This window comes from Camponotus vicinus, unplaced genomic scaffold (genome assembly GCF_025532165.1).
Source record: "Camponotus vicinus isolate PSW18456_S1 unplaced genomic scaffold, iyCamVici1.0 SCAF_11, whole genome shotgun sequence".
NCBI classification, from domain to species: Eukaryota; Metazoa; Arthropoda; class Insecta; order Hymenoptera; family Formicidae; genus Camponotus; species Camponotus vicinus.
Genome location: NW_028141947.1, coordinates 15,897,244 through 15,917,759, shown reverse-complemented (window position 1 = coordinate 15,917,759; position 20,516 = coordinate 15,897,244). Strand labels below are relative to the sequence as shown.

Genomic DNA, 20,516 nt, shown 5'->3' with positions numbered 1-20,516 from the left:
AATAAATCTTCTGGTTCTCTCTCAGTTGTGTCTCTTCATAGATTGAACGGACATGAGTTTGATTGGGAGAATGTTTCCATTTTGGAGGAGGAACCTAGATATAAAAAGAGGCTAATTGCTGAGATGTTACATATCTCAGGTCAGAACCATGGCCTTAACATTCAGAGCGATACCGAATTCTTGGATAAGATGTATTTGCCCATTATAAAAAAATGTTCGCAGTAATTATTTGAAATTTTTCCTTCGTTCTGTCTTCTTTCCTTCTGTGACGTTTTGTTCCTCTCCTTCCTTTCCCTTCTCTCTCTCTCCCCCTTCCCCCCCCCTCTTTTTGATGTTTCGCGTTCTGTGCTATATGTGATCCCCATGTGCCTCAGTTCGGCTCTGTTGATTGGAACGTTAAGTTGTGCTTAACTTGCTCTCCCTTTGTGTTCGATTTTTTGATTTGAGATCACTTTCAAATTTAGAGACCGGTATGTGATTTTATTATATTAACTTTACTCTTGCTTTATATGAAGGTTTCTCTTAAGTAGTTTCCGGATTGTTTGTTAAATTATTGCTCTGTCTTGGTTTTCTTTTTTAGAGTGTCAGATTTTTAAGCTTTTACTCGCACATATTTGGACCATCAAGTTTCCAACTGGTCATCGATTTATGCATCTTTGACTGTTTTTTCTTTTGGAAATGGTCATGGACCTGTATGTGGGTTTTCCTTCCGGTTTTTTTGGAGAGGATCATCTCGTTTTTAACGGTATACTGGTGGTATGCGGTACGAGCTTTCGGGTTTTCTGTGGCGATACGTTAATGCGATGCGTTCTTTCCTTTTTTGTGATTGACGGTTTAAATTTTCCGTTATTGTACATATATTTGCTTCCGATTTTTTGACTTTGCGTTGTTCCGAAACTTATTTACATTTCTCCTATGACCGTTAATTTTAATTTTATCTTAATGTTTATTATTCTCTTTGTTAGTCGACATTGAAAAGGATCCGAATTGGATTGAAACGCGGCGTTTATCATGTTCAAATTAAATAAACATTTTCATATGGTTATTTTATTGTAATAACCGTTTTATTATTTTTTGCATATTTCCACCATTGCGTTGGTCCTTGTAGCCTTTTAACTAATTTTTTATTGATTTTATCTAACGGACCTTTATTTCATTATAATAATTTATTTTCTATAAATGTGCAAACAAAGATCTATCGATTATGTTGATTGAAAACTATTTTTGAAAACATTGAGGGGTTGTGAAGTTTTTTTTGGATAACTTTTTTACTAGATGTGTGCAAACAAAAATAAAAAAGTGCATTCCTGTACAAACAATGTGCAATCGAATCATGAAAAAACAATCAATTATTTCTAATATTGGGGGGCTAACTTCATGCGTCTTCATCGAGTGCGTTTCATCTCAAACTTTATATTTCTGCAATTTTTCTGTGCCCTAAAAAGATTATTATAATTCTAAGTTATAAATCTATCTGTCAATTCTCTCTGAATACAAAAATGTCAGAAAATTCAAGTCAAAGAGATATCATTGAGATAGATTTATTACTAAACTTATTTAATACGTCCTCGAAAGATATAGTTATTGTGAATTTTGTCGTTAGCAATATGTACAAAATATACAGAAATATATACATTGGAGATTATTGGTAGTTTTAAAGAGACAAGAAATTGGCAGAGATACTCGTTTATTATCTCTGAAAAAGCGGCGGATCACAAAATCGACAACGGCAAATATTGTATTTGTAGTGTATCGATATAAGAAGTAGTTGGTCACCCTCGTATGTCGGTGAGACGCAATCGTTCGGTACACAGAGTTATCTGCGATCGGAGAGATTGTTTGCGAGATACAACGAAAAATCAGTGCATTCCTTTACGGATCAAAGGCGCACCGCCGATAGAAAAGAGCGCGTCGAACAAGACACTCGATAAGACGTTCGCGGCTTATCACGCGGTCGCGATTGATTAATCGATAAGGATCTTGACGTACATCGTCGTATGTGACGTTTCCTCGAAAGCGATGATTCCAAAATTGGCATAATTTCGGACTGAATTGGCATAATTTCGGCGAGAGACATGTGATAAATATAAAATAGAATAATATAATGTAAATGGATTAATCTAAGTGACGCTCTAATTGAAAAATTATCATTAAAGATATTTGAATCGAGGAAAAATTGAGGTAAAAAAATCGTGATGCAGAGACGTGTGTCATCCTGAATTTAACTTAATTTTCAACCTCGATTTTTTCATATTTATGAATTCAATAGTTTTACTTTATAAATAAAGCTCTCCTTTACACTTTCATTTTGCACTTAAAATATGTAATAAACAAATAGCTTCCTACTTGGAAGTTTCAAAGAGAGGTTTAAACAAAATTACAGATTACATAGTTTCAAAAGAGGATGGACCCGATTGTGCTTAAGGTATCAAAGATACTTTGGATTAAAAATTAAAAATCGAAATTTTGGATTAAATAATTTAAATAATTTTGGATTGAATTGGATTAAAAATCGAAAGGAGGAGACAAGCGGGATGCGTCGGAAGCCAGATCGGCGGTGTACGTTTACAGGAAGCGAAGATTGTCACGCGCGAAGTATACATGTACACTCGCTACGGTCATCCGCATTCACCAGCCATTTGGTCATTGTTGCAGCCACACGAGAAAGTCCAGAAGGCCCAGACCGAGCCGGGCCGTGTCCGGGTCTGGTGGTCGGTTTGTGATCGCGGCGCCCGGCGCCAGACCCTCGGGAGAGAGTCTCCGGTTTACAATACTCTGGAGGATCCGGCGCCGCGCGCGCCCGGAGACCTGTGCTTCCCGTCATTAGGCCCCTCTAACGAGAGGGACCGCTGCCGGTCTTCTTATCGCACGGGCCGCTTATAAAGAAGCGTAATCGCTGTTCGACGGGTACGTTCGGCCTTTATCGTCGTCGCCGATCTCGCTCGGACGAGAGATTTTTCCTCTCCGAAAGGAGAGGGAGAGAAATAAAGGAGGAGAGGACTCGCAAAAATGGCCTAAAGTCATGTCTTGGTCATGCACTTGTCACGCGAAGAATGTATGTCCCGCGAGCAAGACGGATGGACCATCCATCTCTGTTTGTTTAAGCTTTCAAGGCGCTGTGAAAAATTGACGGAATTTGTCTGGTAAAATAGTCATAAATCATCGGAGATGTTAGAAGAGAGATTTTTCAGAGAATTTTTCGCATCTCCCATTGTATAAGGGATTTTTATATATTTTTCTTTATTTTTGCAGAAATATTTTGAAAAATTACAACGATCAAAATAACAATTATTGCGTTAATTCAAAATTGCTAAGAAACGATTTATTATCATGAATCGTACAGATTCTTTGAAATACTTGCAATCTGTGCGATCTAAAGATAGCTGGAACTTAAAATCGCGGCAGGTTTCTTTTATCGCAATCTAAATATAAAATAATTTGATTAATTCGATTTCTCTTCGCGGAAACGAGTTGGGATACATTATTTTTACTTGTTAATTAACTTATTAGCGTATATGTTTCACGAACGAAACTATTCGGTTCTCTTTTGTGTTTTGTTTCTTCTCGCAATGATTCCGATTGATAAGAGAGAAAACATTTTGATTAAATTATTTAATAAGGCTTTCGATAAGAGGAGACTTTGAAAGTTGAATATCGTGACATCGATATTAATTGGAAATTGGCTGTTTCCTTAAGAGAGATCATTTACATAAAACTGGATCCGATAAGAGTGAAAAAGGCGAGCAAAGTATAAACAACGCGTATAGCAAATGACGCAATAAAACTGGTATTGTAACTTATAATTACACAACAAATCGTGATCGATTGAGTATCCGACATCATTCCGATTAATTTTCATTTAATATTCGAAATATCAAAAAGGTGATCTTTTCAACATTTTAAAATTTCGTTACAAAAACTTTAAGCAGTCGTTTGAATATATTATCGACAGTTCTCTCTCGTAGTTCCACTCAAAAATTCATTAGCAATTTTCGTACAATCTATCCGTTTATTGGCTGTTTGAAGTACAAAGTAAATTGAAGTACCAGCTGAATTTCTACGTAAAGTAAACCTATCGAAATCCACTGGAGTCCACGAGCGTGGAAAAATTGAGGTCGAAGATGGAAGCAAAATTTCGACTTCGGGGTGTTTCGTGAAAACTGTCGACGCCACACATTTTGGCGGGGTAGATCCAGGGCGACGGGGGCGAGACGGGAAGATGCGAAGAGACCGAGTTAGAGTCGCACGAATTAGAACCTGCTCAGCGGCCCCGACGCCGGGGCGCCGGGTGGACGCGCAGGAATGTCGGCCGGACTGATAAAAGCCACGGCCAACACCTACATAAATTTCAACCGTGGAAAGGGGGGCGGGAGGGAGGGGGATATCTAAGGACTGTGCCTGCCTTTCGTTCATTTAAACGTACATCCTAAATTTAGTGTCGACCGCGTTCGGAGATGCCGCGGGTATCGGCGAAGCGGCGCCGAGGACACAGCGCCGTCCCGACGCGCCGCTTGTCATCTCGTCAGCTGGACATTGATGTTGGCTGTGACGAGATTCCGCGCGTACGCGAATCTTCTAAAATTTGATCTCGTCTCTAACTCGTCGAAAGACTATTCGACATTCCGTTGACTGATAATCAAACGAGACTTTGTTGCGCGTATCATAGTATGATGTATGTAATCTATCTCCTTTCTCTTTCACTTTATATATTATATATACTTTCGTATATTTAATAGAAAATTTATTTCTCCTCGAGACGAAATTTTGCTCCCATTTTCAACCTCAATTTTTTCACGTCTATGGATTCTAGAAGAGTTTAATAGGTTTAACTTATGTAGAATTTAAGATCCTATATTTTATAAAAATTTTCTTCTTATTGCTAGAGGATTAAAAAAATCTTTCGACAAGGCTATAGTTTCAAAAAGGATGATTTGATTTAAAAATAATTTGGTTCAAAGTAGATATTAAATTGAAAAGAATGAGATTCAAAATATGAAAAAATTTCGAGGTGTGAAACACTTGATTTAATCCAAATTATTGATGAACAACGTTTATAAATACATGTACGATTAAGGAGAAGCTTAAAACTTGTTTTAGATAAATTATATAATAATTCGCGATGAAATTTAAAATAGAATTTTATTTATAATTTTATGTGTGTTAAAAAGCAATAATAAACGTATATAAAATACATATTGAGAGATACACACATTCATTACACATGCGCATGAAATTATAAATACAATTCTGTTTTGAATTTTATCTTCTATCTGATTTTATCCTTATAAATATAATTCTATTTTGAATTTTATCCTCTATCTGATTTTATCCTCTTCGCGAATTATATCCTTTAATGAACCTAAGGCTCGTGAAAATCGTATTTTTATCTAGGAAAAATATTCTTTGATTATTCACCGATGCGATCTATCCTCGAAGAGACAATGTAGCCGGTTTGCACGCTGTGCGCGCAAACTCTACATCGCGAAGCGACTTGTGCGTTCACCGACGATGCTACCCGCAAATTTGCACGCCACTTCGGCTCGACAGGCCCCTTTTTCCCCGCTGACTTGAAGACTCGGTCGAGTGTATCCGCTTTTACGCGTGGAGGATGTGCGTGCGAGGTACTATGCGTACACATTCGCATGCGGTATCTCGGTGACCCGAGATATGTTCGAGAGACAGAGAGAGAGAGAGAAAGAGAGAACATCGCGGTACCGGCGAGCTTGTATAAGGACGCATTCCCGATTCCTTTTGCTGCGCGAGACCTGGCCGCGCGTCCGGTAAAAAAAAAAGGGAAATAATTAGCGGAGGTGTTAATGAAATACCAAACGAACGCCGTGAGACACCGGGTCGGCGCCTCTGAACTGCCAACCAGACATCCCCGACACAAGCTGCGGCGCCGCTTCCCTCCTCCTCCCTCGTAGTAGCAAGCTACTCCAAGAGATATCTCCTTGTTTCCCTTCTCTCTCTTTCTCCTTCCACCATCGCGCCGATACCCTCCACTTTTTTCCCGTCCTCTCTTCCTCTTCTTCATCTTCAACTTCTTACATTTCTTCGCCGCATCCCTCTCTCCTTTTTCTTATTTTTCCTTTTTTTGTCCTGTAATCTCCACGTTTCTTTTTAAAATGTTTTCCTCTCTCTGCTCGAAAAAATAACGAGCTTAAATGACCGTAAGTCGCGACTATTGGCCACTTGTTGTATTAGATGAATAGAAAGCAAGTTTTGTTTTGGTGGAAGAAAATCCTGTCCGTATTGTTCGCGAAGGAAAAATAATGCGTACAAAAATATTATCACGTTCAAATAACTATTTACCATCTTTATTCACAAATTAAAGAATTTTTTAAATTAATGAAACTGCGTTGCACTAAATTTTATGACGATGACACAATAATGATTAAAAATAATATAAAATTATGATTAATAATATATATTAATAATATTAATAATATTAAATTAATATAATATTAATAATATTAAATAATATTAAATCGTAAGAAGCTTGCAAATGTAATCTGACCGAGTCCGATTATTAAAAAAAAAACAAAAATGAATCTGGGCAATAAAAAAAAAGGGAAATGTCTCGAAATACAATCCTATATTTAAAGTTAATCGCGTTGCACAGGTATCGTGTTGAGCAAGCGTCCGACTGAATACAACCTTCTTCGTGAAAAACAAAAACAAGAAATATTACAGTGTTGGTGAAGACGCGACCTATCCGTGAAATATATGACCTACAACGACAAGGAACGAGCCGCCACCCACATTCGGAGGTCGGTAGCGAGCGATCGTTCCAAAAATCGTTGCACTCGTGATTTTCTTTTATCCCCCGGAGGGAAGGAGAGAGAGGACGACTACCTCATCTTATAGCATCAGCGACTATCCTCCTTCGGCGTGTTCGAAAGATCGAGTTTTACCGATCAATCGTGACGAGGGCCAGGCAGCACATTTTCTCCATCTTTATCGACAACTCTACTATGCATTTCATCCCTGAATAAATTATATCACGACTCGGCTCTAGCGAGAAACGTACCTTTTAAGCCTCTTCTTAGACAGTTGCAGAAAAACTGATACGCGGATACAGCGCGTATCTTATGAACCATGCGCATCAATTAATGCGCTTCAAAGTTTCACGTGATGCAGCAAATACGACTCGTTTGTACGGATGAACGGCTATCTAGTTCATTAACGTCACCTTTATATTAAGTGAATCTCTAAATAGAATAGATCAAGTGTTTCTAAGGAAAATAAAAATCTAAAAGAAATATCGCGAATGTACATGTACAAAGATAAACATAAGATTAAAATTCAATATACGCGATGTGTATATATCAGACTGTCGATACTAATAATCAATGCGCCATGCGATTGTAACATTAACTGAGATTAAGCTTCAATGTACCGAAAGATTTCCATCGTCCATAATTGGGTAATAATCACGGCTCCTGTCATATCACGCGGAAGTATTTCAAGTGCGACTTCGAATTGAAAATTGCAATTGTAATCTGTCACCTGGCTCATTATTACTCATTAGCGTCAACGCGATGCATTTGATGTAATCATCTGGAAATGAGCAATAACTGACAGTCAACAGCTTATTAAACGAGAAAAGAGAAGACGTCGAAACAATTACATTAATTGGAAATCATAGAACAAATTTTCAAAAAAGTTCTTTTTACTATTTGGTTTGAATAAGGAATAACTGTGAATTTTTTTACATTAGAAAAAAATAAAATAATATTCTTAATATTATAATAATTATTTAATAATATTTATTATATAATTATTATATTATTATATAATATTATTATATAATTATTATATAATTCTTAATATTCTAATAATTATTATTTTATTTAATTATTATTATTTTATAACGTTTCTCGCCTCTCCGCGGAGAAGAATTATTATTAAATTCTCACGGAGCAAACCATGCGGAAGACATGATTTCTATGTCTAGAAATTATATTCTTCAAAAAAGTGACGAATTTTTTCCCCAATAACTACAAAGATTTGGGTCTGAAATACACTCCGAGTCACGGCGGTATTAAATCAGTCTCGCCCACGCGAGCGAAAAACGTGTAACGAAATAGCGACAAATACGCGATGGTATCTTTACGATGATTTCGGGAGGTGAGGGGAAGGGGGAGGAAAGGGAGATCTCGAGTACAGAGGCGCGCTGGCGCGCTGGATACGCTTAACCAGATCCGAGAGGTCTACGAGATACGAGGTGGTTGTCGTCTCTGGGAGCTAATGGGATGCCGCCGACACCCTCCTCACGTCCGAGTCCCTTTGATCCTGGCCGACCTTGCCCTCGCCTCCGGCGTGACTCCTGCGCGTCCTCTTATATCTCTTCCCGATTTTCTCTCGTTCCGTTTTTTTTTCTCCTCGCGCATCCCACCCTGACCTTATCCACCGGGTCGAGGATTTTCATGGTGGTCGCGAGATTCCCTCCCTCCCATCGACACGCGTGTATACACACATTTCACATGAGTTCGTTCCGTAAACTCGGAGACTTTTTTCTCTCTTTCTCTCTGTTTGGATATACGAGTGCAATATATAAACTGGATACACAAATGCATGCTAATCTATCAATGTTTGATAATAATAATAAAGAAGGAAAATTTCATTCTCAAAATGACCGTACTATGAAGTTGTACTATTTTCCAATATTCTCTCGAGACTTTCGCGTATGCGAATAAAATTTACTCTACAAGATTTTAAATTATAATTATTATTTTTGGAATAATAATAATACGCATACACACACTCATACACATACCTTTGTTTTTTCTACATTCTATCATTCACACTTTTTTTACTAACAATAAGATATAATGGAACTCAGATAATGGAACTTTTGAGAATTTAATTAGTTTTCAAATTAAAATTTGAAAAAGTAAAGCCTGCTTGAAATTAGATGAAGAATAAGATTTTGTTATCTTTGAATTTTATGCTTCTGAAACTTATCCGCTTATAGCTAATTAAAAAATATCTGAAACTAATTCGCAAGAAAAACGACACGTGTTTGGTCGTTTATAATCTAAAAATAATTGATGCATTCGTATATTAAGGTTTTCATTTACTAAATCCGCTATTAACTTGCTGAATCTGCTATTAATAAGTGACTTGAAATAAAGTACAGTCTATATTTGTTTTTCTGTGATTCTTATCATTAACTTTACATCTTCAGTTTTTTATTAATTGAAATCAGTTGGATTAGAATATTTCATATCAATTTAACAAAAGTAGATCCTCAAGCAATATATATACAAAATATCCGAGAACTATTTCTTATTTTTATTTTATTACTTGTAAGCGAAAGAAAATAGAAATATAAAAGATATATAAAAAAGGTTACACAAAAAATTAATTTTTCTGCAGCCATTAATTATTAAAACAATCAATTATATAAGAATTATGTGTGTTAGTTATAATTATTTAATAATCTATAGCTGTATATTAAAAATGCTATAAATCTCTTTAAAAGAAATTTATTTGCGAATAATAAAATAAAAACGACGAATAGTCTAATGTTTAGCTTGCATAAAAGTAGCATATTTATTTAAGAGAAAAACAGTTTCTATATATTTCCAAAATATTATTTATTTAATTTTCGAATTGGGAATAGGTATTCCTTTGTAAGTTTTCTTTAATACTTATTTATATATAGTCGTGACATAACGAAGGTGACTCTATTTTCCATGATAATGTCTTTCTACATCGGCTAGCGATAATTAACGCGTAATTATGCTTATCGAGTGATAAATAAAATTACAGTGCGCGTTAGTTTTCGATGTGCAACGAAGGTAGAGGTGAGAAAATTCAGTTGAGTGATATGACAAATAAGGCGATGCTTTAAGATTACACAGCATAAACATTTATTAATAACTGCATAATGAAAGTTGTATTATATATCGCTGATTGTATTAATGTTTAAAACTTGTTTTCACACTTGTAAGTTCCTTCAATTTTATTCCTGTCATAGATAGCTTTTTAATCATACTTTCTTTGGTTAATTTAAAGACGATTTATTTTATTTATAGATCATTTAATAAGGAGAACAGGGTAATAATAAAAATTTATATCAAACATGGTGTGGCTAATAAATGATAAGCGAAAAGATTAAATATTTTCCAGAAAATCTTGAAAATTTAGTATTATTTTTACACATCTTCTAGTTGCTGCCACTTATCAGCGTCCAATAACTTACTAGAAACATTTATTTAGCAGTATAATATAGTTTTATATTTTTAATCAATATTGTGATATCTGAAAATTACATTACATATGTATATAATGTGTCTATTTTTAGAGATGAAGGCATCCACGTGACGCCGAATGTAAAAGACTGTCTCTTTCAACGGTCGACTAACAATAAGTTATTCTGATTACACATTTTCTCACGGTTGGATATCATTAGTTATATAGTTTCTTCATCTTACTAGTCCACATATTGATAAGGAAATAAAATTATAAAATTCTATATCTCATATGTATATACATATATCAAATAACTGTAGTATTATAAGTAGTTTGATAAGGAAATTGTTATCAATATGCAATATGAGATACAAGCCAAAGACGCTTTAAAGCCCGTGAGAGAACGGTATCAGCGTGTGAAAAAAATGCAGTGGACTTACAAAAAGTGTTCCTCTGGAAAATATAAATGCGACTTCACGTTTCTCCTTACAATACTCAATATACGTATTTTAATAATTTTCAATAATGCCCAAATTTTACTTCATCAGGCCTGTTGACTGAAAACTTTTCGCACTTCTCGTTTTTCCTCTCTTTCCAACTTGTACATCTGTCTCATTCTATTCCGTCCCAGTTCAGCTAAAAGGAACGAGCCCGTCGCGTCGACACTCCTGCGCGTTCGGAGAGCCTGAATGTCGCGGGAAAAAAAAAGGGACGACGCGTCCGAGAGTCCGCGAAATTCCATCCGTGAACGCGACGCGGCGCGTCGCGTCAGGGCGCAGAATCCGGACGCTCCTCGCCGTCGAAACTCTGGGCGGAGTTCCGGCGGCGAGATGTAAACCCGCGCCGCCCAGACGTGTAACGCCCCTGACGTTCCCCCTACGGCGGTTCCTCTTTCGTTGGCGCATCTTTTCGTTTGCGCGCCGACGACGACGACGACGACGACGAGGAGCCTCGGAAGCGTCGCGCTCCGCTAATTTTTAAGCGGCTTTCCAGCGTCGCGGATCGTGACAGCTGACGTTTGACAGCTCGTCACCTGATTCTTCACATGCGCCGCAATGTTTACCCCGAACTCCTCGCCGAATTATAAATATACTTCGTATATGCGATTAAATGAAAATTAATTAATCGCTGTCGTTTCGCCTCGTGGCTATTTTTTACGGATCTCCGCGCATCGCGATAAGTAAAGTCGAACGGTGTATTAAATTGCCCTCGCTATCTCTTTCTCTGTCTCTCTGAAATGTATTGAATATTTATGGGAAATTTATGTGGAAAACACGTATTTATTGGCGCTGTTTATTTAAACGCGATAAATTTATCGTTTTAATTATATTTTTAAATTTAATTGCATTTTGGTCAAATGTAATAAACATAATATTATAAAAAGCTGGAAATATTTTCCAGAATAATTTCCGACATATATAAAGCGGATTTCTCTTGATAAATTTAGGATATTAAATGATACACATGTATAATTCGTACTGTATTAAAAAAATCAGCCATTTGATACAATAGAGTAGGAAATGTCACTTCGACTTTGAAACTTTTAATTTGCACTGAAACGGTGAAGAAAAAAAAACGAAGAAAACATTACGTTAAGTTTAAGATATAAAATATCTGAAAATTATGTACTCTTTTGAACGTGCAAGATTATTCTTTCAGGATTTATATAGATATAAATGAATTTGTAACTATTTAATAGAATATAATCTCTCCGATTAACGCATCTCACATTAAGAGACTATTATGTTACGCTAATTGAAAAGCTAATCCGCTTTGCAGATTCGATAAATTTGCAGCAAAATTCCTCGTAGTGCTTGACGATTATCTTTTTTCGATAACGCATTCGTATGCTCCGATTCTTTGAAAGGCGCGGCATCATACGATTCAAAGGCGTAACGAGAGAAAAAATTCTAATTGATTATTTAAAAAAAAATTAAATTGATTTTTCGTAATAATTTTTTCTTAACAACGTCTTTTTATTTATTTCAATTTCACTTATTTATTATATTGATTATAAATAAGTGAATAAATGAGTGAATAATTTTGAACTGTTATGTCTCATTTTTCTTTCATGTTTCTTTTATTGTTAGTTACTTAAAAAATATATGTATTAATTTTTGGAAAATTCCCCTCGTATGCAAAATCCGTGATTAAACATCCTCACGTTACATTAGGTATATTACGTAAGCTTGATCCGCGAAATCGACAATCGAAATAACGCGTCGTTATTTTTGTCACGACGTGATAGAGATCGAGGTATCGATTATTTTCGTTTGTCGGCGACTCAGTCGATCGACACAGATGTTATTAATTGCTATTTCGCGGCTAATATGTAACTAACAAACAGTCGTTACGATTGACGATAAGATCGATTCCACACGCATATTTGGTCATGTTTTAATTTCATCATTATGCGTATATCAAATATGAGAAATGAATCTATATCTGTACATTCGCCGAATTATTTCGAAACACGTGTCTCGAGATAATGTAATTATTATTTTATGTTATCATTTTTGATAGCAGATCCTTTGAAGAGTCGAAATTTCGCTCCTATTTGCTGAATTTTGTTCAAAGAAAATATCATCCAGATGCATAAAAATTAAACTTTTGAGAAACAATGTATTCCATCAATATTTTCCTTCTTTTTCTCTCTCTCTCTCCTCCTTTTTCTAAAACATAATTGTTTCTGTTTCAGAAGGAAGAAGTTCACTTTGCGTCGGTTGCGGCGGTCGAATCCACGATCAGTGGATCCTGAGGGTAGCGCCTAATCTGGAATGGCACGCGGCGTGTTTGAAATGTGCCGAGTGTCAACAGTTTCTGGATGAAAAGTGCACCTGTTTCGTGCGAGACGGCAAGACCTACTGTAAGCGCGATTACGTTAGGTGAGTCACGTCGACGTTCTTTCTTCGAAAGAACTTCGCGCGGAGAAACTCGAACGAGGAAAGAGAGCCGCGATCTCTTTTAAAGGCGTTGTCGCTGTTTTTCTCGCGCGCGAGAGAGAAATGAATTATCTTTGACAGCGAAAAAGTCGTTTGATTTTTCGGCACGTGTCATCTTATGTAAAGAACGCTCCCTTTGCGCAATGTTTTTGGACTTTCTTTTAGACTTTGATCGTTTCCTCGGCCTTACGAGGCCGAAGCCGCGCCCGATGACGTAGAACGTCAAACGAGTGTCGTCCAAGGGTTAAGTGTCGCTCCTTAACGAACGAATTCCTCGAAGAAGCTACGAACAAGAGGCACTCGAAAGAAAGAGAGAGAAGGCTCGGCACGATCGACGGTGCAATATGGTAATTAATGCAAAACCGTGCCTCTTGTCAACGCGGCCGCCACATTCCCCGGCGACACGCGATACGCTCTTTCCGATACGCATTTGCGAGCGCACGAGATCGGGAGGCGAGCGAAGAGAAGAGGAAGAAAAAAAGGGCCGGGTGGCAGATTGGGCGGCGACGCGAGGTCGGGAAGGAAGTATTTTTATCCGAGGTGTACGACGTGAGAGAGAGAGAGAAAAGAAGAGGGAGACAGAGAGAAAGAGAAGGAAAGAGAGATGTGCGCGATACACGCACATACACACGCACTACCGTACGCAACCGTCACTGTCACGTTGCGTTGCGTGCGCTGGCGCGTGCAAAAAAAAAAGGCGCGCACGCAACTCGCGCGAGCGAAAAACGCGGTTTAAGCTCGCGATTCGTGACAAGCATTGATCGACGTCTCTCCGACTCGGCCGCTGACGTTATTTATTGACGTTCCGCGATCAAAACGGTTGAGCCATTCGCGATAATTGCGTCGACGTAGAAAAATCCGTGTCCTTTTAAAATCGCGAGGATATTGCGGATAAAACTGGAAGAATATAAATAAGAAATTAGAAAGAATTGTATAATGTTAAGAGATGTAGGAATTATATAGTGTGTTAAGAGATTAGAAAGAATTTTGTCGCGATTAGAAGGAATGTTTTCGCTTATAAATGAATAACAAAATTTTCTATTACTTGTTAAATTGTCATTTACTATCTTATTTTATTTAGAAAATAATGCGTATGTTGTAGGGAAATTTTCGAAATTTTTTCCTAGAGATTAAGTTGTTCGATAATGGCAATAATCTATTCAATTATTGACTTTCTATTCTCTCCGATTGAGAGGACAAAAATACCTTAATATAACGAGCTTACAATCGATTCAATTAAACCGATTCTACAACTCTTACATTTCATTACGATACGATCAATATTTTATTCTATATACTTGTGAAGTGAAAAATCATAAGATTATCGAAACCGATTCTACAACTCTTACATTTCATTACGATACGATCAATATTTTATTCTATATACTTGTGAAGTGAAAAATCATAAGATTATTGAAACAATTTTAAGTTGTAATGAGGAGAAAAACTTAATTTGTTTAAAGTACAGATGTTCTATAGATTTTATATTAAATATAAAAGCTTTGTTGACTAGCTTCCATCGCCAATTGAATCTTCTAGCAGAATATGTGAAATAAATTACATTTAAAAATGAAATTGATCAATTTCCAATAAAGCAAGCGTTAATTAAAAATCGACAATTAATTCGGATATATTAAACGCACACAAATGATGGAATACATCATAAGCAACATTCAATCTCTGAATCGTAATCACGAAATGCTGGGAATTATTCATTAAAAATATTTATAATATTTAAAAAAATGAAACTCTAGATAATTAACCTAAATTAAAAATATATATTGTTTCTTTTATCTAAAAATAAATAAAGTTTTATAATATTTTCAGAGACTGAATACAGATTGTATTCTTTCGAAACTTTATGTATCTTTAATATCTTTAATTAAATATAGTTTACACGTTCGCATACATAACGTAACGTCTGTACCAAGATCATTAAAGCTAATGCATCACGCAATGCTGAAAATTATTCCTTAAGAATTTTTATAATATTAAAAAAATGAGACTCTAGATAATTAATCTGAAATAAAAATATATTGTTTCTTTTATTTAAAAATAAATAAAGTTTTATAATATTTTCAGAGACTGAATACATATTTAAAAAAAATGAAACTAGATAATTAATCTGAATTAAAAATTTATTGTTTCTTCTTGTTAAAAATAAATAAAGTTTGATAATATTTTCAGAGATTGAATACAGATATTTTTTCGAAACTTTATATATCTCTGATATCTTTAATTAAATATAGTTTACACGTTCGTACACATAAAGTAACCTGTGGCACTGCTAAGATCATTAAAGCTAATGCATCCATTTAGCCATTATGTCACTTTTGTACGACGGTGGAAGCACCAAAAATGAAAGGACGATGAATGTCTCTCGCGCTCGCGGAGATCTTTCTTTTTCGTTTACGACGGTTAATGCCGCCGAATAACCCATCGGCACGAATCCGAGAGACCTGGACCAAATATTTTTCTCCGCCGAGGCAGCCGGTTTATTTGCGCCGATCCGTCGAACGTCAGGACGTCGACGTACTCGAAGAAGACTGGCACATCCGGCCGCGGATTCGAGCGACAGCGTTGACGGCCGTTTGTTATTTCGCTGTCGCGCTTTCTCGTTTAAAAGTCCAAATTACCAAAGTAACTTCCTCCTCGCATGTGTCCTGCTGGGTGTTCCCAGCCATCTCCGACTCGCGCGCGAAAGTGCGTCTCCGATTTTTACAAATATTATAGCAATCACGTGGTCGATTATTAAAGTTGTTTGTAGTATGACGTTTTTAAATTATGATGTCGCGAATCAAAATCTTAATACTTGATTAACGAGCTTGTCTTCATTTCTCGCGAACGCTTCCATTTTCGACAATGTCGATGTAAAAGACATCTGGATACGACAATGTAAAGTCGGGTAAATGAGAACATTTTTAGAGTAGAATCTCAAATTTATAAAATTTAAATAAACGTCCACGATTGTAACGATTTAAATTAAAATCATCCTTTTAAAAAATTTATAATATTAAATTTATTTAATGAAGGCTACCGAAGAGTTCTGTCTTTCGGGAACGTCGACATTAAATTATTACATAGTTTAATAAAGAAACATGCACACGAAAGAGAATAATTATAATTATTTTATGTAGCTTTTTTTAGATTGAATATGATTCCTTTTAAATTGTTCCATCACGCCACAATTTTGAGAAATCTTCGAAAAAGATTATTTCATAATTTATTTTATTATTTTATTATTTTATAATTTATTATAACTTATATTCTATGATTCCATTTATCATATTATATTCTTCTTTTGTATTATATTTCGTTGAACCGTGCTATCAAGGATTACGCTGTCGATCAGATTTTGAGTCTTTCGCGAGATTTTACACAGTAAAAAATAAAATATTAATCATAACATTTTTCACATGTCCCAGAAAGTCCACTCTAAATTTTAAGTTAAAATAACTCATTCGTCGTATGTTACTTATTGACAAACTAAAAATGTTAAATAATGGACACAATACTTTACACTTATTTTTGTTATTGTGACTTTAAGTGTAATGTAACATACAAATTAATTAAAAATTACATGAAAAAATAGTTACAATAACTCGTAAGAAATGTTGAGGACATTAACATATAATAGTAATTATTTTAACTTGAATTGTTTGTAATAGAAACATTTGATTTTAGTAAATTTGATTATTTTGATATGTCAAAGTTCAAGATTATTTGAAGATTCGCTTTAACTTTTCTTAGAATGTTAAAATGACTTTGAGACATGTTGATTGTTTAAAATGATTACGTTAAAAATACTCAAAATAATATTCCATTTCTAAGAGACATATACAAAGTGTTGTTATGAAGTTGACAGAAATGTAACACATGAAAACTTTATAAAAATAATAACATACAGGTTGTATGTTAATTTTACATTGAAGTATTAATCAAAACGTGGTGACACGAGAAAATTTTAATATAGATATGGATGCACAATTTTTTACTGTGTATTAAAGATGCGATATTCGCGTTAAAAACGCCTGTAAAATCCATCAATTACGTGAACTTCAGCATTAATTCCCTTCCGTCTCTCGGAGACAAACAAAAGTTTCGCTTCGATCGCGTTACACTCGGAGATACCGATAATATGTGCACACATGGGGAAAGTTTTGATGATCGATTTTGAAAAATAAGCGGCACACGATAACGATGACGATAGAAATGTCGATTACATCAACGTGCGCGGATCGTCGTCAATTACGCGCGCCAGCGGATTAATCCTGGATCATTAATCCTGGCGCGTTACATCAATTTCGCTCGCATTACATCGCGGCATACTTTTCCAATCGCGACGATACATGAATATCGGACATTTCATGATATCTCACCTCACACACACACCCAGACACACGCACTGCATGTGCACGTAAGTTTATTTATTCAATTTATTTATTAAAAAAAAAATAAAAAATTGATTCTCTCGCGCGCGCACGCAATGTTATTGCACGCAAAAATAAATATACGACGCGACAATAAAAGTCACTTCGCTCCCGATTTATGTTTCCCCATCTATCGGATTTAGAACAGGATTTTTTGTTTCGCCAACCGAAAATATTTACAGCCTCGCGATACTCGGTGAGATGGGAGATGAAAGAGAGGGCAGGGAAATAAAATGGCGTGAATAATGGAAGAATTACCGTCCAAGTTTATACGCAATAGATTGGCATCGTTGAATATTTCCAATCGTCGTATCAAGTTAGACTCTTTAATGAAATTTCTCTCCGAGAGATGCAAAGATAATTCCTTTATTTTTTCGTCCCATGAGCTAATGTCGCGATTAAACCCCCTACTCTGCTTTTCGTTGCAGATTATTCGGCACGAAATGCGACAAGTGTAGCCAGTGCTTTAGCAAGAATGATTACGTGATGAGAGCGAAGACGAAGATCTATCACGTGGAGTGCTTTCGATGTTGCGCTTGCATGAGGCGGCTCGAGACCGGCGACGAGTTCGCCCTGAGACAGGACGGCCTCTTCTGTCGACACGATCACGACGTCCTCGAGGGCGGAAAGCACTGCACCGGTGCCACCGGGATTCCCGGAAGCGAGAACAACAACAACGCCTCCCTGACGAACAACAATCATCATCTGCACCCAAACGACGGCTCGATGTCAGGTGAGGATACGATATTTTCGCAAGAAGATTCTCCCATTTTCCAAAAGTATCACCTAGTTGGAAAAAATATACATTTGCGGTTAATCTTCTCGAAGGACTCGAGGATTTGAATTTGATGAAAAATACTCGCAAAGGTGCTCTCCGAATTTAAAATATTTCAAGAGAAAGTCTGTTTTTATGTCTCGTATCACTCCTCTTTCCATTATTCTTTTTTTTTTTTGTTGAGTTGTTATCTTTAATTGAAGATTGCCATTAAGATTCGATAATTATATTATCCCGGGGAAAATTGTATTCAGCTTCCGACATGCATCAAACGCGCGATGAACACTTCGGATGTCTATGGATTATCAGAGAGGCACAGCATTATATCCGTGTACAAAGACCAAATTTGCAAAAGGGTGCACGCTCGAGGGTATAAGCTCAAAGGATTCTCCTAACAGTGATGTTGTGTTAGGATCACGAGAAGTATAATTAGGTGTTGATAATTGAAGCCCTTAAGACCGGTAAGGGCTTGACCACTACCCTCGCGCTACGCGTATCGGGATTACGCGGGCTTAATGTCCTGTAGCTCTGTAATGTGCGTGTAATGTGCGTACGTCCAACCGACCGGTTGAATTGCCGTCGCGTGAATTAACTCGACCGACACAGAGAGTCAAAATTCAGACGCTAAATCTAAATAACGTGTAAAATAAGATTGGCAGGATTAGCGAGATTTTCCATCTCGGAGAATAAAATCGAAACAATCGAAATTGGCTCTTTCGATATCACAGAATTGGAATAAACATCAACAAATATTAATTATGTTTAATGTAAAGCATAATTGCGTGTTGAGGTGTTAAAATCGCAATCTTAGATCGAAATCAGACAATTCTTAAAAAATGAGAGCTATGAATTTAGGGACATCGACACGCTTTAAAATTAATATAATTCTTTTCCAATTTCTGCCATAAAATCTTTTAGCTGATTAATATTTTAATGCTCTAAGAATTGAAATAAATATATTTTAATTTTTATTTCGTATATACAAAAGAAAATAAAAATCATATAAATATATAAGTATTTAAAAATAAATTCACTTGACAGTGAATGATCATAAATTCTCTTATTATATTAAGAGAGAATTTGGATATTTCGAATATAAAACAGGGCTGAAATAATGATATTTTTCCGAAAATATATATCTAGAATTATGCGAATAAATATAAATACAATTCTCGCATATTCCTTTATACGCTTTTCATTAAAATTGTTCACAACAGTCTCTTCGATTTTGTTTCGTTGTAATAAAAATGTAAGAACGATAGTTTCTTCGGTATTTCAAAAATTTCATTAAATTATAAAATCATCGAGATCCTCCACAAGTTTCTGAATTATCTTCTTGTTCGAAATGAAATTAATTTTTTTAGTAAATATAAAAATCGTAAAAGAACGATCAAACCAACATGACGTAACAATCAAGAGAAAGAGAAACCATGGCATGTATGTACGATGATGGGCTACCGTTTTCCGTCATGTCCTTCCCCGTCCACCTCCTCATCTCTCTCTCTCTCCCTTTCAAAATGCAAACGACAAACGTGTCGGTATATAATTACCCGATATACTAATTCCTTCTACAAATAACTCGTGTGCGACCAGCGCGCGTCCTCTCATATTTGTCATTGTGATTCGTCACGAGATTGTCGCGCGCGCGCGCGCAAACATCGTTCTCTATAGAAACGAAAAAAAAAAGATTGGACCATCTCGCGCCGACGGTAGTGTGTCTTTAGAACGCTGCCGAGGTGCCAAATGTAACACCACCCTGCCAACTACTGTCGCGCATAACTACGCACGATCTGTTCCCTCTTATTCTTATCTTCTTTATTAGCGTGCTGGATATCCCGCGGGACGACCCGATCGCGTGTATGTGTGTCACCGAATAATTAATAACTCGGTGGACATTTTGTGTGTGTACAACCTCGAATTATTAATAAACCCTAATAAACTATTCGCTTCCAGCCGAAAATTAGCGATCCTTCTTGACATCGCGAAGTTTTTATTTTATGGCGTTGAAATAGAAAAGAGAGGAGATCTATAATTTAATTTTTGATTTAATAATTGATGATTTTGTTTATTAAAATAACTGGTAAGATAAATTTTATTATATTTTTTAGTGGATATCTTCTTTTTTTTAAGTTACAATTTGCGATATGTAAATTCTTCTAAATTAAGAGA

General features: G+C 36.0%; 2 protein-coding genes across 4 annotated transcripts in view; one reads left to right on the top strand and one right to left on the bottom strand.

The window, feature by feature from the left end:
• The window catches only part of LOC145962339 (uncharacterized), a 120,694-nt gene that overhangs the window by 92,803 nt on the left and 7,375 nt on the right, over positions 1-20,516 (bottom strand). The window lies entirely within an intron of this gene.
• Positions 1-20,516, top strand: part of Tup (LIM1_Isl and LIM2_Isl domain-containing protein tup) — a 34,525-nt gene that overhangs the window by 7,914 nt on the left and 6,095 nt on the right. For 2 of the 3 annotated variants that reach the window (XM_083083369.1, XM_083083370.1), the window contains exons 2-3: positions 12,899-13,085; positions 18,001-18,305. In XM_083083369.1, the coding sequence (XP_082939495.1) occupies positions 12,899-13,085; positions 18,001-18,305 (492 nt within the window). Of the gene's footprint in view, positions 1-151; positions 471-580; positions 746-12,898; positions 13,086-18,000; positions 18,306-20,516 lie in introns of those variants that run through there. The other variant, XM_083083371.1, reaches the window with a different exon arrangement.